Source organism: Oryx dammah, unplaced genomic scaffold (genome assembly GCF_014754425.2).
Source record: "Oryx dammah isolate SB20612 unplaced genomic scaffold, SCBI_Odam_1.1 HiC_scaffold_29, whole genome shotgun sequence".
NCBI classification, from domain to species: Eukaryota; Metazoa; Chordata; class Mammalia; order Artiodactyla; family Bovidae; genus Oryx; species Oryx dammah.
This window is the reverse complement of record NW_024070213.1, coordinates 21,102,129-21,126,614: the sequence shown is the minus strand read 5'-3', so window position 1 is coordinate 21,126,614 and position 24,486 is coordinate 21,102,129. Positions and strand designations below refer to the sequence as shown.

Below are 24,486 nucleotides of genomic sequence, written 5' to 3'. Positions count from 1 at the left end.
ACATGGTTTTCTTGTCGTGGATGATGCTGGACTTGAATCAGTTATTACCATCATGGAAGCAAAAAGATATATGATTAAAATTTCAATAACAATTTCTAGGAATTTCAGTTTTAGTGTTTCTGAGAGAGCTTTCTTTATCCAGTAGTGATGATTGTAAGATACTTGGTAGGTAACCTGCTTATGTCATGGGTTTATTTTTCATATGTTTTTTAGGTTCATGTACTGGACAGACTGGGGAGAAGTACCAAAGATAGAACGTGCTGGAATGGATGGTTCAGATCGCTTCGTCATAATAAACACTGAAATTTACTGGCCAAATGGACTGACTTTGGATTATGAGGAACGGAAGCTTTATTGGGCAGATGCAAAACTTAATTTCATTCACCGATCAAATCTGGATGGAACGAATCGGTAAGATTGCCTTATATTTTTAAACTTTAAAAGGGGAGGGTGGTGGGAGGGGGGTTCAGGATTGGGAACTCATGTATACCCGTGGCAGATTCATGTCAATGTATGGCAAAACCAATACAGTATTGTAAAGTAAAAAAATAAAAAATAAAAAAGAGCAAAAAAAAAAAAAAAAAACCAAAACACTTTAAGTCAGCTCCATGATAGAGTAATCAAATTATAAAGCCTAATTTTATTAAGACATTGTTAACATATTTTTGGCTTAAGTGTCAAAGGTGAAGAAGAATAGATTTTTTAGTTTGTTTTTTATAAAGGTAATGACATTTCTCATCTGTCTTGGTGACATTTAGAATCTATGGACTGTATTTTCTCCTCCTTTACTCTGAGCTAATTTAGTTCTTCAGTGGTTCTCAATCAGGGATAGTACTTCCACTGTCTTCCAGAGTGTTTGGAAGTGTGTGGGGAATTTTGGTTGACACAGAGACTGGGAGTACTGCTAACATTTTAGTTCCCTGGCAGGCCAGGGATACTAAACATTCTGTAATGTGCTGGACTCCTAGAACGACAAAGAGTTCATCCTTCAGAATTGCCGACAGAGCCTACCAGGTGCTGTTTCTGGAAGCTTATTTGATAAACCTCTAAACCAGGACAGGCTTGGCCAATTTTTCCTGTGAAGAGCCAAGTCATTATACACTTTGTGGGCCATATCTCTGTTGCAACTATTTATCTCTGCTGTTGTGGTGTGAAAGAAGCTATATAGAATACTTAAGGGAATGGGCATGGTTTTGTTCCAGTAAAACATTTTTGAGCCAGTGGACTCTGGTTTGCTGACCTCTAGATCAGGAGAAAACGTACTGCAGATTTGCTGTATCCTGGTGTCCACAGAAGACAAAGATATAATATATAAACATGGAATTCCTACTCAGATCATGTTCAGATTTTTTTTATTTAATTAAGTTTTTTATTCAAAAGTAGTTGATTTACAAGGTGGTGGTTTTCATATTTTTAAAGACACCTGATGTCCTTGTGTTTGGAAGATTATTTGGGTTTCTAGTGGTGTCTCATTCTAAGATCCCAGCAGAAACAGCAAGCCTTAGATAATTGAAGGAATTTGTCGAAGTGAAAACATCTTGCCATATATAGTTGCACTATTTTTATTTTTTCTTGTGATGAGAACCTTTAAGATTTACTGTTTTAGTAACTTTGAAATGTTACAAGGCTATGGTTTTTCCAGTGGTCATGTATGGATGTGAGAGTTGGACTATAAAGAAAGCTGAGTGCCAAAGAATTGATGCTTTTGAACTGTGGTGTTGGAGAAGACTCTTGAGTCCCTTGCAAGGAGATCCAAACAGTCCATCCTAAGGAGATCGGTCCTGGGTGTTCATTGGAAGGACTGATGTTGAAGCTGAAACTCCAATACTTTGGCCACCTGATGCGAAGAGCTAACTCATTGGAAAAGGCTCTGATGCTGGGAAAGATTGAGGGCAGGAGAAGAAGGGGACAACAGAGGATGAGATGGTTGGATGGCATCACTGACTCAATGGAAATGGGTTTGGGTGGTCTCTGGGAGTTGGTGATGGACAGGGAGGCCTGGTGTGCTGTGGTTCATGGAGTCACAAAGAGTCGGACACGACAGGGACTGAACTGAACTTGGAAATATATAAGATGATAGTATTATTAACTATAGTTGCAATGCTGTGGATTACATTCTCAGGACTTAACTTTTTTTTTTTAATACCTGGAAGTTTGTATCTTTTTGACTCCTGTTAGCCATTTCACTAGCCTCCATACCTTGCCTGTGGCAACCATCAACCTGTTCTGTCTGTGAGCTTGGTTTTTAGTTCATTTGTTTGTTGTTTAGATTCAACATTTAAGTGAGACCATACAGTATTCCTCTTTCTCTGTCTTATTTTGCTTAGCATGATGCCCTCAAAGTCTATTCATATTGTCAAAACTAGTAACTTTTCATTCTTTTGTATGGCTGACTAATATTCTGTTGTACATATATAGCATATCTTCTTTATCCATCCCACCATCAATGACACTAGGATTGTTTCCTTTTCATTTCCTGTTGTGAATTATGTTGAGTGAACATAGGGATGCATGTGTCTTTTCAAGTTAGCAGGGTATGCAGTGGTTGCTAACTAGACTTGTTGCAATCATTATACATTATATACAAGTATCAAATTATTATGTTGTAAACCTGAAACTAATGTTGTATGTCAATTATACCTTAATTAAAAACAAAAGAAAATTGGAAAATTCAGAATTACATGGGGGATTAAACAAGATTCTCCTGAAAAACCTGTGGTTGAAGGAAGCTGTCAAAGGATAATAAAAAATATCTGGAGACAAATGAGAATAGAAATATAACATACCAAAACTTATGAGGTTTCTAAGAGGGAAGTTCATAGTGATAAATGCTTACATTTGAAACAAGAAAAGTCTCAAATAAACAACCTAACGTTACACCTCAAAGAGCTAGATAAAGAGGGACAAACTAAGCCCACAGTTGCCAGAAAAAAGGGAATAACAAATCAGAGTGGAAATAAATGAAACAGAAATTAAAAATACAGTAGGAAAGATCAGTGAAAAAGCAAGAGTTGGTTTTTTGAAGAGAAACAAAATACACAAACCTTTAGTTCGACTTGGTAAGAAAGAGAGGAGACTGAAATAAAATCAGAAGACGTTACAACTAGAAATACAAAGGATCATAAGAGACTACTGTCAACAGTATATGCCATCAAATTGAACAGCTTAGAAGAAAGGGATCATGACTGAATCATGAAGAAATAGAAAATTTGAACAAACCAATTAAAGGAGATTAAATCAGTAATCAAAAACCTCCCCAAAACAAAAGTAGAGGACCAGAAGACTTCACTGGCGAATTCTACCGAACATTTGAAAAATAATACCAATCTTTCTCAAAGTCTCCTGAAAAATAGAAGAGGAGGGAATTCTTAAAAACTCATTTTATGTGGTTAGCATTACCTTGATACCAAAACCAAACAAGAAACCTACAAGAAAAGAAAATTACAGGCCAATATTCTTAATGAATATAGCTGCAGAAGCTCTCAACTCAGAACTAGCAAACTGAATTCAGCAGCACATTAAAAGGATCATACTCCACAATCAAGTGGATACAAGGATTGTTCAGTATATGCAAATTAATGTGATTCAGCACATTAACAGAATGAAGGGTGAGGATCGTGTGATCATCTCAATAGGTGCAGAAAAGGCATTTGATAAGATTCAACATCCATTCATGATTAATTCTCAACAAAGTTGGTATGGAGGGAACATACCTCAACAGTGAAAGCTATGTATGACAAACCCACAACTAATAATATATTCAAAACTGGAAAACTGAAAGTTTTTCATCTAAGGTCAGAGCAAGATAACGATGTTTACTCTTGCCATTTTTAATCAGCATGGTGCTAGAGCTTCTAACCAGAGTCATTAGGCAAGGAAAAGAAAGTGCATCTCAGTAAAAAGTAAGAAGTAAAACTATTTGCAGATGATCTCATGTTATACATAGGAAATCCTGGAAACTCCACGACAAAACTGTTTGAACTAATAAACAGATTCAGTTAGATTGCTGGATACAAAATCAATATACAAAAATCACCTATATTTCTGTATGTTCATAACAAACTGTCAGAGAAATTAAGAAAACAATCTTATTTATTGTATCGTACAAAAAAATACCTAATAAGTTTAACCAAAGAAGTAAAAGACACTGAGAACTATGATGCTGATGAAAGATATTGAAGACACAAATAAATTGAAAGATATTTCATGCTCACAGATTAGAAAAATTAATTTGTTAAAACATCCATACTGTGGAAATCCATCTACAAATGTAGTGCAGTCCAGTGCACAAATCAGATTTTCAGTGCACTTTTCACAGTAGAACAAGCAATTCTAAAATTTGTGTGGAATTGCAAAAAAATGCAAATAGCCAAAGGAATCTTGAGAAAGAATAAAGCTGGAGGCATTATACTTCTGACTTCAAACTATATTTGCAAACTCTATTACTCAAAGTGGTATGGTACTGGCGTAAAGACAGACACCAGGTCAGTGGAATGGAATAGAGAGCCCAGAAACAAACCCATGCATATTTGGTCAGTTTATGGCAGAGGAGCCAAGAATGTTCAGTGGGGAAACTAATGTCTCCTTTACAGTTACTGTAGTATCTTCAGCAAATAGTGTGAGAAAACTGGATATCCACACCCGAAAGGATGAAACTAGATCCCTGTCTTATACCACACACAAAATCAACTAAAAATGAATTCAAGACGCCAGTATAAGACCTGAAACTATAACTTTTTTTAGAGAAGAAACAGGAGACAAGCTCCTTGACATTGGTGTTGGTTATGACTTTGTGAGCATGTGTTTGAAACCTCAAGCAAACAGTATGGCGCCTCCTCAAAAAATTTAAAATATTACTTCCATATGATCCAATAATCCCACTTCGGGAATTCTTATCCAGAGGAAATGAAAACAATCTTGAGGCGATATCTGCACTTCCATGTTTATAGTGGCATTATTCACAGTATCCAATACCTGAAACAATCAAAATGTCTGTCAGTGGATGAAAGGATAAAGAAGATGTGGAGTATACGCATTCAGTAGAATATTGTTCAGCCACGAGAAGGAAAGACATCCTGTTGTTTGTGGTTACATGTACGGACTCTGAGGCCATAATGATCAGTGAAATGAGCCAGATAAAAGAAGACAAATATTGGGTGTGTCACATACACGTGGAATCTTAAAAAATGTCATAAACTCATAGAAACAAAAGAAAACTGGCTGTCAAGGAGTTGGAGGAAATAGATGTTCCCATTTTTTAAAAAACCCTAAAAAGGAAAACCTCGTCAGTGTGTGAGATACTATAAATAGCTGGATCAGTATTCTTGCATATGTGTATCATATCATCACTGTATACAGTTTATCATTCAGATTTGTTTGTTGATTATAGCTGGTAAAGCTGGGGAAAAAAAAAAACAAAACAGAATAATGTCCTTAGGTAGAAAACTCCCCAGAAAAATATGATTATAGAACAGATCAAGTGAAAGACGCTCAGTTCAGTCAGTTCAGTTTAGTCGCTCGGTTGTGTCCAACTCTGCGACACCATGGACTTCAGCATGCCAGGCTTCCCTGTCCATCACCAACTCCTGGAGCCTACTCAAATTCATGTCTGTCGAGTCAATGATGCAATGCAACCATTTCATCCTCTGTCGTCCCCTTCTCCTCCTGCCTTCAATCTTTCCCAGCATCAGGGTCTTTTCAAATGAGTCAGTTCTTTTCATCAGGTGGCCAAAGTGTTGGAGCTTCAGCTTCAGCATCAGTCCTTCTAATGAATATTAAGGATTGATTTCCTTTAGGATTGACTGGTTGGATCTCTTTGCTGTCCAAGGGACTCTCAAGAGTCTTCTCCAACACCACAGTTCAAAAGCCTCAGTTCTTTGGTGCTCAGCTTTCTTTATAGTCCAACTCTCACATCCATACATGACTGCTGGAAAAACCATAGCCTTGACTAGACGGACCTTTGTTGGCAAAGGAAGTCTCTGCTCTTGAATATGCTGTCTAGGTTGGTCATAACTTTTCTTTCAAGGAGCAAGCATCTTTTAATTTCATGGCTGCAGTCATCATGCAGCGATTTTGGAACCCCCAAAAAGAAAGTCTCTCATTGTTTCCCTATTTATTTGCCATGCAGTGATGGAATAGTGATGCCATGATCTTAGTTTTTAAATGTTGAGTTTTAAGCTAACTTTTTCACTCTCCTTTTTCACTTTCATCAAGAGGCTCTTTAGTTCATCTTTGCTTTCCGCCATAAGGGTGGTGTCATCTGCATATCTGAGGTTATTGATATTTCTCCTGGCAACCTTGATTCCAACTTGTGCTTCATCCAGCCCAGCATTTCTCATGATGTACTCTGCAAATAAGTTAAATAAGCAGGGTGACAATATACAGCCTTGATGTACCCCTTTTCCTATTTGGAACCAGTCTGTTGTTCCAAAGGCTCTCAGTCGTGTCCAACTCATTGTGACCCCATGGACTAAACAATCCATGGAATTCTCCAGGCCAGAATACTGGAGTAGGTAGCAGTTCCCTTCTCCAGGGAACTTCGCAACCCAGGGTTTGAACCCAGGTCTCCCACACTGCTGGTGGATTCTTTACCAGCTGAGCCACCAGGGAAGCCAAAGAATACTGGAGTGGATAGCCTATGCCTTCTCCAGCAGATCTTCCCGACCCAGGAATTGAACGGGGGTCTCCTGCATTGCAGGCGGATTCTTTACCAACTGTGCTACCAGGGAAGCCCAGAACAGATCAAACCTCCACTTTAAAATGCACTATCACTAATTGAGACACCAGTATTACATATCCAAACCAACATAAGTTAGAATGAGAAAGTTCAGAGATGAGATACCAGAACTGAGGAAAGAATTATAAATAAAAGAAAAAACTAATTTCAGAAAAGCCAGCTAAACTAGAAGGGACACAAGAGTGACTTACCCAAAAAGATTTAAAATTGAAGTTGTAAAGGGGGAAAAATTAAGGACTAAAAAGAAATGGAAAAAGATGAAAAGGATTTGAGAGAAAGTGACAAATATTAAAGATAGGCAAAGAAGCAAAAACACATAGATAATAAACCCTGTTAGAAAGGTAAGCTGAGCAAAGTAAGAGAACAAATATGAGGAACTGTAATTCAGGAAAAGTTTCTTAAAAGGAGATTCGAATCTACAGATTGATAAGAGAACATTATGTACTTGGTAATACAAGTTAAAGCAAATGCCACCAAGATATATTCTGGTAAAGTTACTCTGTAGAAAAAGGAAAATATTCTCTGGGCCTTTAAGAGTAAAATAAATAATTTTTCAAATGGAAAAGAAAATTAGATTCACATTAGGCTTTCTCACAGCGACACTCCCTGTCAGAATTAAGTGAAGTAGTATTTTTAAAAGATACTCAGGGAGAGTGTGAGCCAATTATTTTTCCCCCCAGCAAAATTGACTTTCCTTATACAAAGCTATAGATGAACTGTTATGAACATGAAAGAAATCAAGAAATACTATTTCCCTAAGTCATTGTGAAAATGAACTAGTGGCTGAGCTTTAGATAATCACCGTGATGAGCAAGATAACAAAATAAGGCTTGGTGAAGAGCAGTAAACATATAATTAACTTGTATGAAAATTAAAGGATGATTAAAATTGAGAGTATGGTATGTAATGATTGTATGTTTAGATAATGTAAATAAAGTACCATTCTGAAAAATTGTAATGAAGGGACTTCCCTGACCATCTGGTGGTTAAGGTGCCACGGCTTCTATTGCAGGGGACATGAGTTCGATTCTTGGTTGGGAAACTAAGATCATGCGTGCTTTGCAGCATAGCTAAAAAAGAAAAAATGGAGTAAAATAAAAAATCAGAGTGAGAAGTACAGGTACTATATACAGAGATTTTGTTTAACTCTTTATAGTAATTACATTGGTGTATTGGTATAAATATTTTTAATTTTGGATCAAATAAGTGAGTAATTTTTGGATATATTAATTCAAATGCCAATGAATATGTAGAACTCTCTAAGTGGAAGAAAAGATGTATAGATGTAGTATTGTGGAGTTTAAGAGAAATTGATAATTCTGAGTTTTAATTGAGAATACTGATGTGAGCTCATTAGTTATTGTAAGTTATAAAAATACACAGAAATATGTATGTTTATTTCTTATCACCACTGATGAGGACTAGGGGGGAAAAATCCCACCCCGACTGCATTCTTGGAAAACTGTTCCACCTTAAAAGAAATCATACCTTAGGTATGATTTGGTTAACCCTAAGTCTGTTACAGGAAATATCCAAATTGAGCTGGGATGTTATGTCATAGTGGATAGCATGGAAGCTATTACAGGCTATTAGCATCATTTTGTAAAGCCCAGAGAAATAACTTGAAAAGTCTCTCTTTGGTCAGAGATTGATTGAAACCTACCAAGTTTGTTTAAATCCTTGAGTTCATACTGATTTTCTTTTTTTTTTTTAATTTTAAAAAAAGGAAGTAGTTACTTTCAGAGGATGAAAGGGAACCAACCAGTTCATTAGCTTGAATGTTGGCAATAAAGAGAAAGAATCCAGCAGTTTATCCCCCCTTTTCTATAGGAATCTACCAGTAGCTAACAAATTAGTAGATACAAAGAAGCTATTATAGCTAGTAAATGAGAAATAATTAGAATATCAGCATTTTATTACTTCCAGTGAACTGTTCAGTCTAGGCATTGAACATCAGTGGCTGCTTCATCACAACAAGGAAAAGAACAGACTCTATTTGATGGCAGAAAAGAGCATCACCCCCTTTTATCTTGCCAAAAGGATCAATTCATTAGGAGTCTGATCAGACTTGGTATTTGCAGCAAATTTGTGGGAAAAGTAGAGGACAGGGAAACATTGAACTGTACCATGGGTATGCATCAGCAGATTCTGACTTACAGGTCAAATAACGTGGGTTGTTGAACAGATAAACTGCAAAGATGATAAGGGAACTTAGAGATTAAAACACAAATAGAAAAGAAATTTACTAAAGGGGAAAGGGTGAGAGGAGGGATTAAATTAGGAGTTTGGGATTAAAATATGCATACTATATATATACAATAGATACCCAACAAGGACCTACTGTATAGCACAGGGAACTATATTCAATATTTTGTAATAACTTATAGTGGGAAAGAATCTTGAAAAGAGTATATATAGATGTATGTTACACATATATATAACTGAATCACTTTGCAGTACACCTGAAACTAGCAGAATATTGTAAATCAACTGTATCAGTATTTCAGTTAAAGAGAGACTGAAAAGAGGGTGGGTGAAGGCATGAATAGGCACAGAGGATTTAAATTTAGGACAGTGAAAAAACTTGTAGGATAATGATAGGTATATGTGTATACCACCACCAAGACTGATCTTTAAACTGTAGACTTCAGGTACTATGACTTTGCACTTGATTTCAGGGCTTCCTGTAAAGCCAGAGTAGTTGAAACAATGAGGTACTAAATCTGAGCAGAGATGTCAGTGGAACAGAATAGGGTTCAGAAGGTAGTATACATGTATATGGTTAGTTGACTTTGTGACATAGGTATCTTGGATATCTTGGATAAATACACACTTTAACCGGCCTTGACAGACACTGAAGAAAGATAATAAACTAAAAACTGGGAGGAATATAAAAGCTCTTTCTGTGAAAAATTTAAATTCCTGATGACTATAGTCAGGTTTTCAAGTTATGGTTATTAAAGTTATGAAGGTTATTAATGCTTTGGTTTGTCCGTGTTCCTCCTATTCAGCTGCAGTTGGAAATGTGAGGGATGGTTGGAGGCAAGTGTAGAGAACTGGCTAAGAGCCAGATCACACAGGGTCTAGTATTCTAAAATGAGGCATTTGAATTTTAGCTGGTAGGTGTTGAGTCACTGGAGATTTTGAAGTTGCAGATTGACATGGATGGATTTATCTTTTAGAAATACCTTTGGAAGTTGTGTAGAGAATGAAGACTAATGATTTCATTTCCTTAAGTCTTCCAGTTAGTCATCATTCTCCAGAAAAGTACAATCTCTTCACTGTAATTTACATGATCTCATTTATTTACCTTGTTTTAGACAATATTCTTACCACTTCCACCCTTGTCTGCTATGCCCCAATCCTATCAAACCGTTTGTGGCTCCCTGATGGTGTTTATGCTGGCTCCTAGGTTTCTGCTTTGAAGGGCTTGTTCAATGAAAATGCCATTCAGTGAGATAGAAGATTCAGGAAAGGGAGATAGATTCTTTTTCCTTCCTTCCTTTTTTTTTTTTTCTTAATGGAGAATGAGATTGAATTCAAATTTGGACAAGTTTGTATTTGCATTCGAGTTGCTAATGGAAACTATGATGATGAAGTCTGGGGAGCTTTGGATGGATGAGCCTGCTGCTCAGCAGAGTAGTCTCAGAGGGAGACTTAGATTTATAGCCATTACCAAGTTAATGGTTGTTAAAGCCATGGACTGTAAACATAGGGGTATTTTGCATCAGTGCTAGAGACTTAGGCAGAGATAACAACATACCAGATATGTTGAAGAAGACATATCCTTCAAGACTGAGGTACGTCCCAGTCCGAGCTGCTGCTGATCAGCCATCCCCGTTTGCCTGGTTTCCAGGAACACCCTCAGACCCAGGCAGATCAGCATGGTTGGTCATCTCCTGAGCTTGTGAAGAATCTGCTTCCCACAGAAGCAAATTGAAGAGATTGACCCACATAAACAGTAATAACCACAACTCTAGGATGGAGGGCTGAAGGTGAGGCTGGTGAGAGGCAGGTGAGATAGGGTGGAAGATGGGCCTCATCTGGATTCTGTTAGCATCTCTGGGAAACTAAAGGACACGCACCTTATGGCAGCCAAACTTGACATGATTGAACATGTTAGGCAAAGATCAGAGGTGTAGTTAAAGCTGGCTGTGAATGAGTTCAGTGGTGCCAGAGAATAAACAGGATCACGGTATCAGCAGACTTCTTGGTGTGAGCAGAACACTGAAATACAGTGGGTAGTGAACCATGTTCTCAGGAGAAATACAGTTAGGTTCCTGCTAGACTGTGGTCAAAAAATTTTTGTCAACTGATGATTATATAATTTTAAAAATATATGTTTATGTTTAAAGATGCTTTAATATATAATGTTGGCAATATCAGTGCAGTGTTATATAGCCTCTAAAATTAATATGAAACCAATATTTAATAATATGAAAATCTTTACAATATATTATGAAATGAAGACAGGTCATTATGATGTATTAAATGCTGGGCATTTACAGAAATACACTTTTTGTAAAAAAAAAAAAAGTTAGATGTTGTTTAAATAAGATGATAGTGGAGTCTTTCAGAATACATAAATTAACCATTTTTTCCTCAGGGCATTATTAAGATGCAACAAGGTCCCTGGGGCCCACTGCATATAATCCTGTGAAGAAGCTCAGTAATGGTGGGTGGTAAATGCTCTTTATTAATGGTTTGGTGCAGGTGCCTCAGTTGTTTCTTGCTTTGGATCAGCTGTTTTGTTTCGTCCTGTTGGGGGCTGTGATTTAGAGCTAATGAACTTTTACCAAATTATTAATTCAAAATTCCATTGGTTAGTTGGTTTCCTGTACTGTCTTAGTTGGTTTCATGTTGTGCCTCAGCTCTTTATAACAGAAACCAGTTTTCCGTGCCTTGACCGTTGGAAATCGCTTGTATTTGTGTATATACATGTACACATTGTACACGTGCACCTACTAAAGGAATGGAAAGATACACTTTGTATTTCTATTTCCAGTTTTTTAATAGTGAACGTATATGTATTCCTTATGTAATCAGGAGAAAATGATTACTTTGGGCAAAGTAATACCAGATTTTGCCAGTGTGGTTTAGGTTCCTTTATGCTTCTCTTTTGCCTCTACTCCAGAAGATACATGATTAACTTTCCTTCAATCTGTTTTGCCTATAATCTTCTTGAATACAGTTGAGTTCAGTCTTCTTCACATGAGGCTCAGTTAAATATTTAAGACACTATTCAAGTGAGATCAAGAAGAAGGGATGGAGCCAAAGCAAAAACAATACCCAGTTGTGGATGTGACTGGTGATAGAAGCAAGGTCCGATGCTGTAAAGAGCAATATTGCATAGGAACCTGGAATGTCAGGTCCATGAATCAAGGCAAATTGGAAGTGGTCAGACAAGAGATGGCAAGAGTGAACGTCAACATTCTAGGAAGCAGCGAACTAAAATGGACTGGAATGGGTGAATTTAACTCAGATGACCATTATACCTACTACTGCGGGCAGGAATCCCTCAGAAGAAATGGAGTAGCCATCATGGTCAAGAAAAGAGTCCAAAATGCAGTGCTTGGATGCCATCCCCAAAACAACAGAATGATCTCTGTTTGTTTCCAAGGCAAACCATTCAGTATCACAGTAATCCAAGTCTATGCCCCAACCAGTAACGCTGAAGAAGCTGAAGTTGAACAGTTCTGTGAAGACCTACAAGTTAGAACTAACACCTAAAAAAGATGTCCTTTTCTTTATAGGGGACTGGAATGCAAAAGTAGGAAGTCAGGAAACACCTGGAGTAACAGGCAAATTTGGCCTTGGAATGTGGAATGAAGCAGGGCAAAGACTAATAGAGTTTTGCCAAGAAAATGCACTGGTCATAGCAAACACCCTCTTCCCATAACACAAGAGAACACTCTACACATGGACATCACCAGATGGTCAACACCGAAATCAGATTGATTATATTCTTTGCAGCCAAAGATGGAGAAGCTCCATACTGTCAACAAAAATAAACCAGGAGCTGACTGTGGCTCAGATCATGAACTCCTTATTGCCAAATTCAGACTTAAATTGAAAAAAGTAGGGGAAACCACTAGACCATTCAGGTATGACCTAAATCAAATCCTTTATGATTATACAGTGGAAGTGAGAAATAGATTTAAGGGCCTAGATCTGATAGATAGAGTGCCTGATGAACTATGGACTGAGGTTCGTGACATTGTACAGGAGACAGGGATCAAGACCATCCCCATGGAAAAGAAATACAAAAAAGCAAAATGGCTGTCTGGGGAGGCCTTACAAATAGCTGTGAAAAGAAGAGAAGCGAAAAGCAAAGGAGAAAAGGAAAGATATAAGCATCTGAATGCAGAATTCCAAAGAATAGCAAGAAGAGATAAGAAAGCCTTCCTCAGCGATCAGTGTAAAGAAATAGAGGAAAACAACAGAATGGGAAAGACTAGAGATCTCGTCAAGAAAATTACAGACACCAAGGGAACATTTCATGCAAAGATGGGCTCGATAAAGGGCAGAAATGGTATGGACCTAACAGAAGCAGAAGATATTAAGATATTAAGAAGAGGTGGCAAGAATACATAGAAGAACTATACAAAAAAGATCTTCACGACCAAGATAATCACAGTGGTGTGATCACTTACCTAGAGCCTGACATCCTGGAATGTGAAGTCAAGTGGGCCTTAGAAAGCATCACTAGGAACAAAGCTAGTGGAGGTGATGGAATGCCAGTGGAGCTATTTCAAATCCTGAAAGATGATGCTGTGAAAGTGCTGCACTCAATATGCCAGTAAATTTGGAAAACTCAGCAGTGGCCATAGGACTGGAAAAGGTCAGTTTTCATTCCAGTTCCAAAGAAAAGCAATGCCAAAGAATGCTCAAACTACCACACAATTGCACTCATCTCAACACGCTAGTAAAATAATGCTCAAAATTCTCTGAGCCAGGCTTCAGCAATACATGAACTGTGAACTCCCAGATGTTCAAGCTGGTTTTAGAAAAGGCAGAGGAACCAGAGATCAAATTGCCAACATCTGCTGGATCATGGAAAAAGCAAGAGAGTTGCAGAAAAACATCTATTTCTGCTTTATTGACTATGCCAAAGCCTTTGACTGTGTGGATCACAATAAACTGTGGAAAATTCGGAAAGAGATGGGAATACCAGACCACCTGACCTGCCTCTTGAGAAACCTATATGCAGGTCAGGAAGCAACAGTTCGAACTGGACATGGAACAGCAGACTGGTTTCAAATAGGAAAAGGAGTATGTCAAGGCTGCATATTGTCACCCTGCTTATTTAACTTCTATGCAGAGTACATCATGAGAAGCGCTGGACTGGAAGAAACACAAGCTGGAATCAAGATTGCCGGGAGAGATATCAATAACCTCAGATATGCAGATGACACCACCCTTATGGCAGAAAGTGAAGAGGAACTAAAAAGCCTCTTGATGAAAGTGAAAGTGGAGACTGAAAAAGTTTGCTTAAAGCTCAACATTCAGAAAACAAAGATCATGGCCTCTGGTCCCATCAGTTCATGGGAGATAGATGGGGAAACAGTGTCAGACTTTATTTTTGGGGGCTCCAAAATCACTGCAGATGGTGACTGCAGCCACGAAATTAAAAGATGCTTACTCCTTGGAAGGAAAGTTATGACCAACCTAGATAGCATATTCAAAAGCAGAGACATATCTTTGCCAACAAAGGTCCGTCTAGTCAAGGCTATGGTTTTTCCTGTGGTCATGTATGGATGTGAGAGTTGGACTGTGAAGAAAGTTGAGCACCGAAGAATTAATGTGTTTGAACTGTGGTGTTGGAGAAGACTCTTAAGAGTCCCTTGGACTGCAAGGAGATCCAACCAGACCATTCTGAAGGAGATCAACACTGGGATTTCTTTGAAAGGAATGATGCTAAAGCTGAAACTCCAATACTTTGGCCACCTCATGCGAAGAGTTGACTCATTGGAAAAGACTCTGATGCTGGGAGGGATTGGGGGCAGAAGGAGAAGGGGATGACAGAGGATGAGATGGCTGGATGTTATCACTGACTGATGGACGTGAGTCTGAGTGAACTCCGGGAGTTGCTGATGGACAGGGAGGCCTGGCGTTCTGCGATTCATGGGGTCGCAAAGAGTTGGACACGACTGAGCGACTGAACTGAACTGAAATTTGGTTATTTCTTTTATTATTGAGCTGTAAGAATTTTATGTATTCTAGATACTAGTTCTTCATTGGGAATATTATTTAGAAATAAAAGTTCAATCTACTAGCTTTTCTTGGTTGTTGTTAAAAGTGTTTTTGAAGTACTAAAAAATCTTTGCTTAAACCAGTCACAAGGATTGATGCTTTTCTCTTCTAGGAGTTTTATTGTTTTAATTCCTAACATTTAGATCTGTGATCCACTTTATGTATGATGTCTTATATTCTTTTATTAATTCACTTCCAAATATTTGGTTATTTATTTATGGTGTTATGAACAAATCGTTTAATAAATTTCGATTTTGCTGTCTTTCTCTGCACCATTTATTAAAGAAACTGCTTTTTCTCCATTGGCTGTTTTTGGTTCCCTTGCTAAATACAGTTGGCTGTATCACTTTTTGTATTTTTCACTGCTGCTGCTGCTAAGTTGCTTCAGTCGTGTTCGGCTCTGTGCGACCCCAGAGATGGCAGCCCGCCAGGCTCCCCTGTCCCTGGGATTCTCCAGGCAAGAACACTGGAGTGGGTTGCCATTTCCTTCTCCAATGCATGAAAGTGAAAAGTGAAAGTGAAGTCGCTCAGTTGTGTCCAACTCCTAGTGACCCCATGGACTGCAGCCTACCAGGCTCTTCCATCCATGAAATTTGCCTGGCAAGTGTGTTGGAGTGGGTTGCCATTGCCTTCTCCATTTTTCACTGCTAGTCTGTAGAAATTTATTTCTGTATATTGATCTTGTATGCTGCAACCTTGTTGAATTAAGTACATCTGAGGCTTTTTTTTCTTTTAAATTCTTTAGTGTTCCCTGCATATAGAATCATGTCATCTGTGAATAATGACAGTTATATTTCTTCCCTTCCCATCTGGTTGCCTTTTAGTCTTATTTCATAATAGTCACTAGACCCTCTGCTGAATAGAAGACATTCTTGCTTTGTTCCTGACCTTTGGGGAAAAGCAGTGATTTTTTTTTTTTTTTTTTTTTTGCCATTGTACAGGATCTTAGAGAATACACTTTGTACAATTTCAGTCTTTTAAAATTATTTAATACTTGTCCTAGTGTTCAAAGTTCCATATCCTCTAGTTGTCCTACCTATTAATGAGATAGGATTTTGAGATCTCAGACTGTTACTGTTGTCTTATTTTTTCTTTCAGTTCTGTCAGGTTTTGCTTCATTTGTTTGGGTTTGTTTTTACTTGTATATGTTTATAATCACTGTATCTTCTTGGTGATTTGACTGTCATCATAAAACATGCTGGTTCATCTCTAGTAATATTTTTTTTGTCTGAAAGTATGTTTTGTCTGGTAGACCACTTCATCTCACTTATGGTTACTGTTGGCTTTCAGCAAATTTGGGTCTTTGGGTATGTGTGTCTCTTGTAGCCAGCATACAGTTGAGTCTTGCTTACTTTTACCCAGTTTAACAACCTTTGCCTTTTATATACATATATGCACACACACACAATATGTATAATAATATGTAAGATATTTTCTGTAACATCTTGCAGAAAAACCCAAATGAACTTTTTGGTCAACCCAGTATGTTAATTATTTCTTAATAAAACAGAAAAAAATCACACAAAAAAGAAAAAATTCTTTCTTTTCACCAGCTGTTTCTGTTTCCTTATCTGTTCAGTTTATTCACTCTTGTGTTATTTCTAGTTGATGATTCATTGAAGTGACTTCTGACTCTTTCATTAGTTCTTTCACCTCAGTTTGAGGTTTTAAATTTAAATTTTTGTTATTCTTTTATCACTAGTATACTACTTTCAAGCATTTAAAGCATTTTGCAGTAGGTTGTGAACTGTTTGTTGTAGAGCCAGTTTTTCTGGCATATTTGTATTGTCTTTTGGGATGTTATTTTCTTTATTTTTTATTGTTTTTAATATTAACTTTTTATTTTATTTCTTTGGCCATGTCTGTGGCCTGTGGAATGTCCGTTCCCTGACCAGGGATTGAACCTGTGCCCCTCCATTGAATGTATAGAGTCTTAACCACTGGGCCTCCAGCGAAGTCCTTTTAATACTAACTTTTAAAATGGGGCTTGATCTTAATATATTTTTATATTTTCACATGAAATTGTTTTTCTGGAACTTGTTGAAAAAGGCAGAATTTATCATAACTTCATTCACTTCACAGAAGTCTTGAGTGTGTGTGTTTGAAAAGTTGGCAGCTTGCTTTGTAAGAAGTCCTGGCTCTGTTTCCTTCTGCCACTTTTTCTGCACCTTATTTTCCATTATTTCTCTTGCACTGTCATCCTCACTTTCTTTCTGTTTCCAGTAGTGTATGGTCAGGTTGGGCCTTTGTCTGCAAGGGAGCTCTGTTGGGTCAGTGAGAGAGTTCCTTGTTAGTATGCCAGTCCCTTCCGTACCATCCATCCAGTCTTTGTATTCACTCACTCTCCAAGTGGCTAGAACCATTCCTTGTCAGCTGCTATTCTCAGATTGGTTTGTGAAGTTTTCCATTGCTATCTGTTTGTGTGTTCTCCTGGGCCTGGATCTGCCAAATGCCCTATCTTTTTCCTTCTGATTCCTCCTGTAGAAGTGCTGATGCTAATCAGATCTTAATAGCTGTTGGTAGTTTTCCTTTCTGTGTCTAGGGTTTTGTGGTAATACCTTCTTACCTGTCTTCGTTGTAAGTGTTGTCCATGAGGTTTTCCTTCCTAGTTGTTCTGTTTTCCTGTGAAAGACTTGTAGAGATTTTTTCAATCACTGTACTGCTACTGCTGTTGTCATATTTTTAGGTGTTATGAAAACCTCACTGTGACGTGGAGAAACTCTCTTCTAAAGTTAGGTTCAGATGTCAGAATTTACCATAGTAGTACTTTGATGTGATTAAGTAGATTTGTTTCCTATACACATGGGGAGTTCTGAGTCAGGGGCAGAGGACAACTTTTTGGGAGGAGGTCCAGAAACAGAAAATGAATACAAGTGCACAGATGTTTTATAGAGGCTAAGTCTGGTTGGTGCAGAATTTGAAAGAGGCACCTGTCAGCCGTGGAATCTGAAATAGATAGCAAGTGCACACCTGTACTTGGGATACCGGCGAGAGTGAACTCTTAAGAAAATGATGGATAGGTGGAGGAGATGATGCTTAGAGGTTGCCAGCACTAAAGCATGACATCGCTTGGGGTCTTGGTTTCTTTCTTTTGGTACCCATTGTAGTGATCCACTTTTTAATTCCTGTTATAGTTGAGGCATACTACTGAAGAACTGGGCTTCAATCTTGCCTGCCACATTTGTTCTCAGTATCCATGATCAAGTCCTTCTTTTACTTGGGTTTCTAGGGGAGTAATCCCAACCAGAGGGAAGACAGGTGAAGACAGTGTACACTAATCTGTACTTTTAGGAGCAGATCACCTTTGGCTAGACAAATTACCAAAGAATATGACAATGCGTGATAGCCATCTTAGCTGTGCTTTTTGTTAATTTCATATTTAATTTAAAATGTTTCATTTTATCAGGCATTACTGAGTGTGTAATAAATCTAACTAATTCATACATACTGTATTGTGTGAGATCCTGGGAATATAAATAAGCCAAAGTCTAGTATTTACTTGACTCTAGTAAGCTTTTTATTGACTTAAAAACTAGCACATGAAGTGTTTACTAAAATTGTAAAGTATTATCCCTGAATCAGAAATACTAAAATACTGAAAACAGACATCCTAAAGTTGAGGAGCCATTTATGAAATGTTTATTAAGTACCAAGCATAATGCCTAAATGCTTTTTCATATATTATGATTTAATCTTCACAGTAACTCAGGTTAGATTATCATCTTTTAATAACAGGTGAGGAATCTGTGGAAATAAGTTATTGTAATTGCAGGGGGACATTTGAACTCAGTTGTCTCATTTCTTGTTGTTGAGTTGCCAGGTCAAGTCCAACTCTTTACAACCCAGCAGACTGCAGCACGCCAGGCTCATTTCTTATCAGTACATAAATGCTTTCAGTCAGGTTGTAAAATACGTGTATCTTTTAGAGAGGGATTTTGGCTATTGCTATCTGTTTATTCTTCTGTGTTAACCTCATTAGAGTGAATTTTAACTTTTTATTTAATAACATACAAAGGACTTGGACATTTTTTTCTCCCCAGAGTCTTTCAAAGAACTGATTATGTAATTTCTGATACTTTAAGATGTCTAATGAAAGCCTAAGTAATTTCATCTTTAGTATTACTTATATTTCTCAGTCATGTTACTTTGCTTTCTTGGCAGCTTCTCAGAACTCTCTCTGTTTATGTTTTACCATAATGAATTTTGGGATACTTAACTGTAAAATATGCAGGCCTATTTAAATTTGAACTTCAACTATATGATATCACTCACATAGTAACAATCATAAATGTTATAAAGCTGTTCATTTAAAAAGTGAAAGAAAGTCCACTTCAGAAGTAGACATTGTGACAGTTGTTACTGGGAAATGAGAGAGAAAGTAATATGCTAGGGAAGTGAGAAGAAAAATGAGAGGAGGAAATTGTGGTGATGGCTGGCATAGTTGTGAGGTTTTAAAATAGAAAATTTGTGAAACTAGTCATTCTAATCTTGAATTCAGTTATTTAAAAATCTGGCTCAAATTTTAAACACCTTAGGCTAGAATCATTCCATGAATGATAACACATGCTAATTATGCTTAGATGAAAATGATCTTCAGTTCAGTTCAGTCACTCAGTCGTGTCTGACTCTTTGCGATCCCATGAATCACAGCATGCCAGGCCTCCCTGTCCGTCACCAACTCCTGGAGTTCACTCAGACTCACATCCATCGAGTCCGTGATGCCATCCAGCCATCTCGTCCTCGGTGGTCCCCTTCTCCTCCTGCCCCCAACCCCTCCCAGCATCAGAGTCTTTTCCAGTGAGTCAACTCTTCACATGAGGTGGCCAAAGGACTGGAGTTTCAGCTTTAGCATCATGCCTTCCAAAGAAATCCCAGGGTTGATCTCCTTCAGAATGGACTGGTTGGATCTCCTTGCAGTCCAAGGGACTCTCAAGAGTTTTCTCCAACACCACAGTTCAAAAGCATCAATTCCTCGGCGCTCAACCTTCTTCACAGTCCAAATCTCACATCCATACATGACTACTGGAAAAACCATAGCCTTGATTAGGCAGACCTTAGTCAGCAAAGTAATGTCTCTGCTTTTGAATATGCTATCTAGGTTGGTCATAACTTTCCTTCCAAGGAGTAAGCGTCTTTTAAGTTCATGGCTGCAGTCACCATCTGCAGTGATTTTGGAGCCCCCAAAAATAAAGTCTGACACTGTTTCCACTGTTGCCCCATCTATTTCCCATGAAGTGATGGGACCAGATGCCATGATCTTCGTTTTCTGAATGTCGAGCTTTAAGCCAACTTTTTCAGTCTCCTCTTTCACTTTCATCAAGAGGCTTTTTAGTTCCTCTTCACTTTCTGCCATAAGGGTGGTGTCATCTGCATCTGAGGTTATTGATATGTCTCCTGGCAATCTTGATTCCAGCTTGTGTTTCTTCCAGCCCAGCGTTTCTCATGATGTACTCTGCATAGAAGTTAAATAAGCAGGGTGACAGTATACATACAGCCTTGACGTACTCCTTTGAAAATGATCTTACTGCTTTTTAATTTAGTGTAGGTGGTCTGTTAGGTATTAGACATCATCAGATAACCTTACGGACCTAAAAGTTGGATTGTCTTTGAGTGTGTTATCCTTTATTTCTCTTTAATTGCTTACATTTTCCTCTTTCTCTCCTCACTGAGTGATTTATGAAAATATTAAGATTTGGTATTATGAAAATATCAAAGCATTTACTTGATTTATTACTGTGGCTTAAATGTGATTTATTCATTATTCAAGAATTTTCTTATTTACTAATCACATAACTTTCCATGAGAGTGCAAAGTTCTGTGTCTTGAGTACTGGTCAGACTCTCTACCTCTCCTTCCTGTAGTTAGGATTGCTTGTGAATTTGGGGATCTGCTTTGTCTCTTGAACACGTTCTGCCAGTGGTTGGGCTTCCCCTTTGCCCCCTGGCTTGTGGAGATGAAGCAACCATAGACCAGAAAGCCAGCTAGGATGATCATTTGCTGAAGCTAATCTGGGGTTTGCAGAGAGAGAGCTCTCCCAGAATGACTTTCTATCCTCATGTGCATGTTTTTACTTTTCACTTATGAAACCCATAAAAGTGACCGAAGAAACAGGCTCAGGTTCTTTGTTCTTCCACATGAAGAAGGGAGAAACTTACTGCTAATTAAAACTACTTCCCAGTGGCATCTTTAAATCCTGGGATTTTTCATGTTGCCGCCTTTCTCCTTCTGATGACATGAATCGTGTGGCAGGGTGGGAGATGGGAATTGACAGCGGTGCCCGTGCATTAGCGCTCACCTTGTCTGTGTGGAGTTTGCCTGGCGCCCAGTGCCAAGCTAGAAACCGTTCTTGATTGGGGAATTTGCACACCATGAATTCAAGTAAATTTGAATTTACTCTGTGACTATTTTTCATAGGTATATTTGACTTTAAGGTACGTGTTATCCAGGATTTGTTATGTGTTGATGTGGACTGCCAGACCATTTCAGTGGGAGCGATAAAGTTTTGATTAAAAAAGAAAATTTAGAAATGTTTGCGCTTTTCTCTTTGGGTTACTAGGCAGGCGGTGGTTAAAGGTTCCCTTCCACATCCTTTTGCCCTGACATTATTTGAGGACACATTGTACTGGACTGACTGGAATACACATTCCATTTTGGCTTGCAACAAGTACACTGGCGAGGGTCTGCGTGAAATCCATTCTAACATCTTCTCTCCCATGGATATACATGTCTTCAGCCAACAGAGGCAGCCAAATGGTAAGTGATCTTGATTTTTAAATTGCAAGTTGGAATAGCTTTGTAGCACTCTGATGTCTGGCTTTAGTGAGGGGGCAAGAGGAGAGAGGATGTATTCAGAGTGTAAAGGAATAAAAAATTGGGAAAATGTCAAAATTCAAGGAAGACAGTAGTCTAAACCATTTGTAGCTTAGTATCTATCGCTGCAGACCACCTCAGCCCTTTGTTTTAATCTGGGCTTAAGGTAAAGAAGAGAGAGAGAGAAAACAAATTGAGATAGCTCATATATTAAGATTCTGTGCAAATACATTTTGTATTCATATTATTTCTCACTAATGAGTGATTTCATCCATTGTATGTTTAGAAGCACTTTCCTTGAGTGGAACCTGTTAATAGTTAATGTAACTATTACTGTAACTGGTTCATTTAAGTGCCTCGGGTTGCTTCAGTAAGTACGTGCTTATCCCTTTTCTGTGTGTGTTACCCCCTCCTTTTTCTTCTGTTTCTGGTCACCCTGTATAATGATTTGGACTGTGACTGCTGACAACAGTTTCTTGCAGGAGAATGTTAAGTGTTTGGCACTTGTGTGTAAATAAATGTCTGATGTGTGTCTGAGTGTATTTCAGATTGTATTCCAGAGCCAAAAATGCAGGGCTTTTGGATTATGCATTACTTTGTATTAGCTCTTTCCATTTAAGGGGAGATAGTCAAATATTGAGTGGAATCCAGTGATCATGAGTTCATAAAAATGTTTTAAAATGTTTGTGTTACTCTTTTGTAAAAATAAAAGAGTGTTTACTCACTTGTATAAATGTCTTATTGTCATTCTTGGCTTTTTAATGGCACTGTTGATCCTTTGTTTTACTTGTTTGAGAATTTGCAGTTATATGTGATACTGCCTTTTCTCTTTCATACTTTTGTTTCCATGTTGATTTTTCTCTGAATATTGTTTAAATCCATCCTTTTCTATTGTTGCTTCAGATTTTCTAATTAATCTCTGGTTCTAAGTTTCCCCTTTTAAAATCCATTATGCTTACCTTTTCCATGTAAATCTTTCCACAGTGTGGCTTTTCTTGACTCTCCATGCCTCCACCACAGACATTCCCTTCTCTGTGCTCATTCAGCTTTTATTGTTGTTAGTCAAATCTTAATCTTCAGTTACTCGATCACCTTACTATCTCACACAGTATACAGCCTCTAGGCTTTCATTCATGTGGTTTTACCACACTTGATTGTCCTCCTATCTGTCCTTCCTGTCTTTCAAGGTTTCTGCCATGTCCTGTATCTGCTGTGGAGCTTTTCTTCAGTTCTTCAATCCTTTAGTGCTTTATTTCCCATTTGACTCTATACTTATTTACAGTCTGAATGTGCAAGATCTCAGTTTCTTTGTTCTGTACTGTTTTCCATTATTACTGTTCATGAATTTTGGCTTACTGGCTAGATTGCAAGCTCTTTTGGGGCAGGGACAGCCTGCTTTACTTCTTGTGTATTCCTTTTTGGATACAGAATGCTAAGTAGATTTTTCACTGTTTAATTCCCTTCCTTGCAGATGGTCTGGTTGTTAAGCACCCAAATGACATTTGGTAATAATTTGGTTTATCAGAGGTGCTCGTGTTATGGTCATTAACCTTTGTGTACCTAGAGTGGGGAAAGTCATCCATAATCATTGGTATTAATCAGTGTGATTTATATTTGACAGCTACAAATCCATGTGGAATTGATAATGGTGGTTGTTCCCATTTATGTTTGATGTCTCCAGTCAAGCCTTTTTATCAGTGTGCTTGCCCAACTGGGGTCACACTCCTGGAGAATGGAAAAACCTGCAAAGATGGTAAGAAGTTGGTTGCCAAGAAGGAAGAATTCTAGATAGCAATTGGGATTCTATATGATTATTTTATTTCTCTGTAATAAGCTCTGTAAGTTACAGCGCTTTGGGAGACTAGTCACTTAATCCCTCAGTCTTCACAGTTGCTTATGTAATAGGAGTGTTTTGCATTTTATGGCGTCTCTTGAATGTTGTTTTATAAATTATTTTAGTATTTTAGCTGAATTTTTAACATGCAATTTTTTGGGAGAAAAACAGGTGCCATTTCTCTTTGTCAGATCTCAAAGTCATGAATATCACAGTTGCTTCTTGTGGAAATGAATATTCTCATAAAGAATATATTTTTAACAGGTAACATTTGTAAATAACCATTGCAAGGAAAAGATGTATATTAAACTTTTAATTATAAAGACTATCATGGGATAGATACGTTTTCTGAAAAATGATTGAATGATATTTTTAATTGCCTTTTAACAACAGAGAAGTGCCTTCAGAAGAAGAAAAGAATTCCTTATTGTTCTGCTCAAAGCAACCTGTTGCTATCCTTAACCACCACACTGCTTATTCTCCTTACTCTCAGTTCCCTGTAGAGAGAGGGCATGTTGGAGAAATGTTCTGATTTAGGACATTTCAAGGTACTTCTGGTTTGGGAGAATGCCGGTTCTCTTTTTCTTCTTAATGAGAATGTTGTTCTTCATTCTTAACCCTATGGATCACCATCTGGTTCTCTAGCCACCAGCAAGACCTGGTAAGAAAATTGTTGTATTTAGCAGTGGCTTCTTATCTAACTCTGAAAAGTAGAAGCCTTTATTTAGGAGTGGGTTAGAGTTCTGGCAAGGGGATCAGGGAGTCAGAGAGATGGGATTGAGTTGGTGTACAGGATATTTGTCATGACTTGGCATTGATAAATTATCCTCCTAGTCAGAGGTGAAACTGGCTG

General features: G+C 37.8%; 1 protein-coding gene across 2 annotated transcripts in view; it reads left to right on the top strand.

Annotated features, from left to right (window-relative positions):
- The window catches only part of LRP6 (LDL receptor related protein 6), a 170,983-nt gene that overhangs the window by 72,429 nt on the left and 74,068 nt on the right, over window positions 1-24,486 (top strand). For both annotated transcript variants that reach the window (XM_040235198.1, XM_040235199.1), the window contains exons 3-5: window positions 214-411; window positions 21,546-21,742; window positions 23,421-23,552. In XM_040235198.1, the coding sequence (XP_040091132.1) occupies window positions 214-411; window positions 21,546-21,742; window positions 23,421-23,552 (527 nt within the window). The remainder of the gene's footprint in view (window positions 1-213; window positions 412-21,545; window positions 21,743-23,420; window positions 23,553-24,486) is intronic.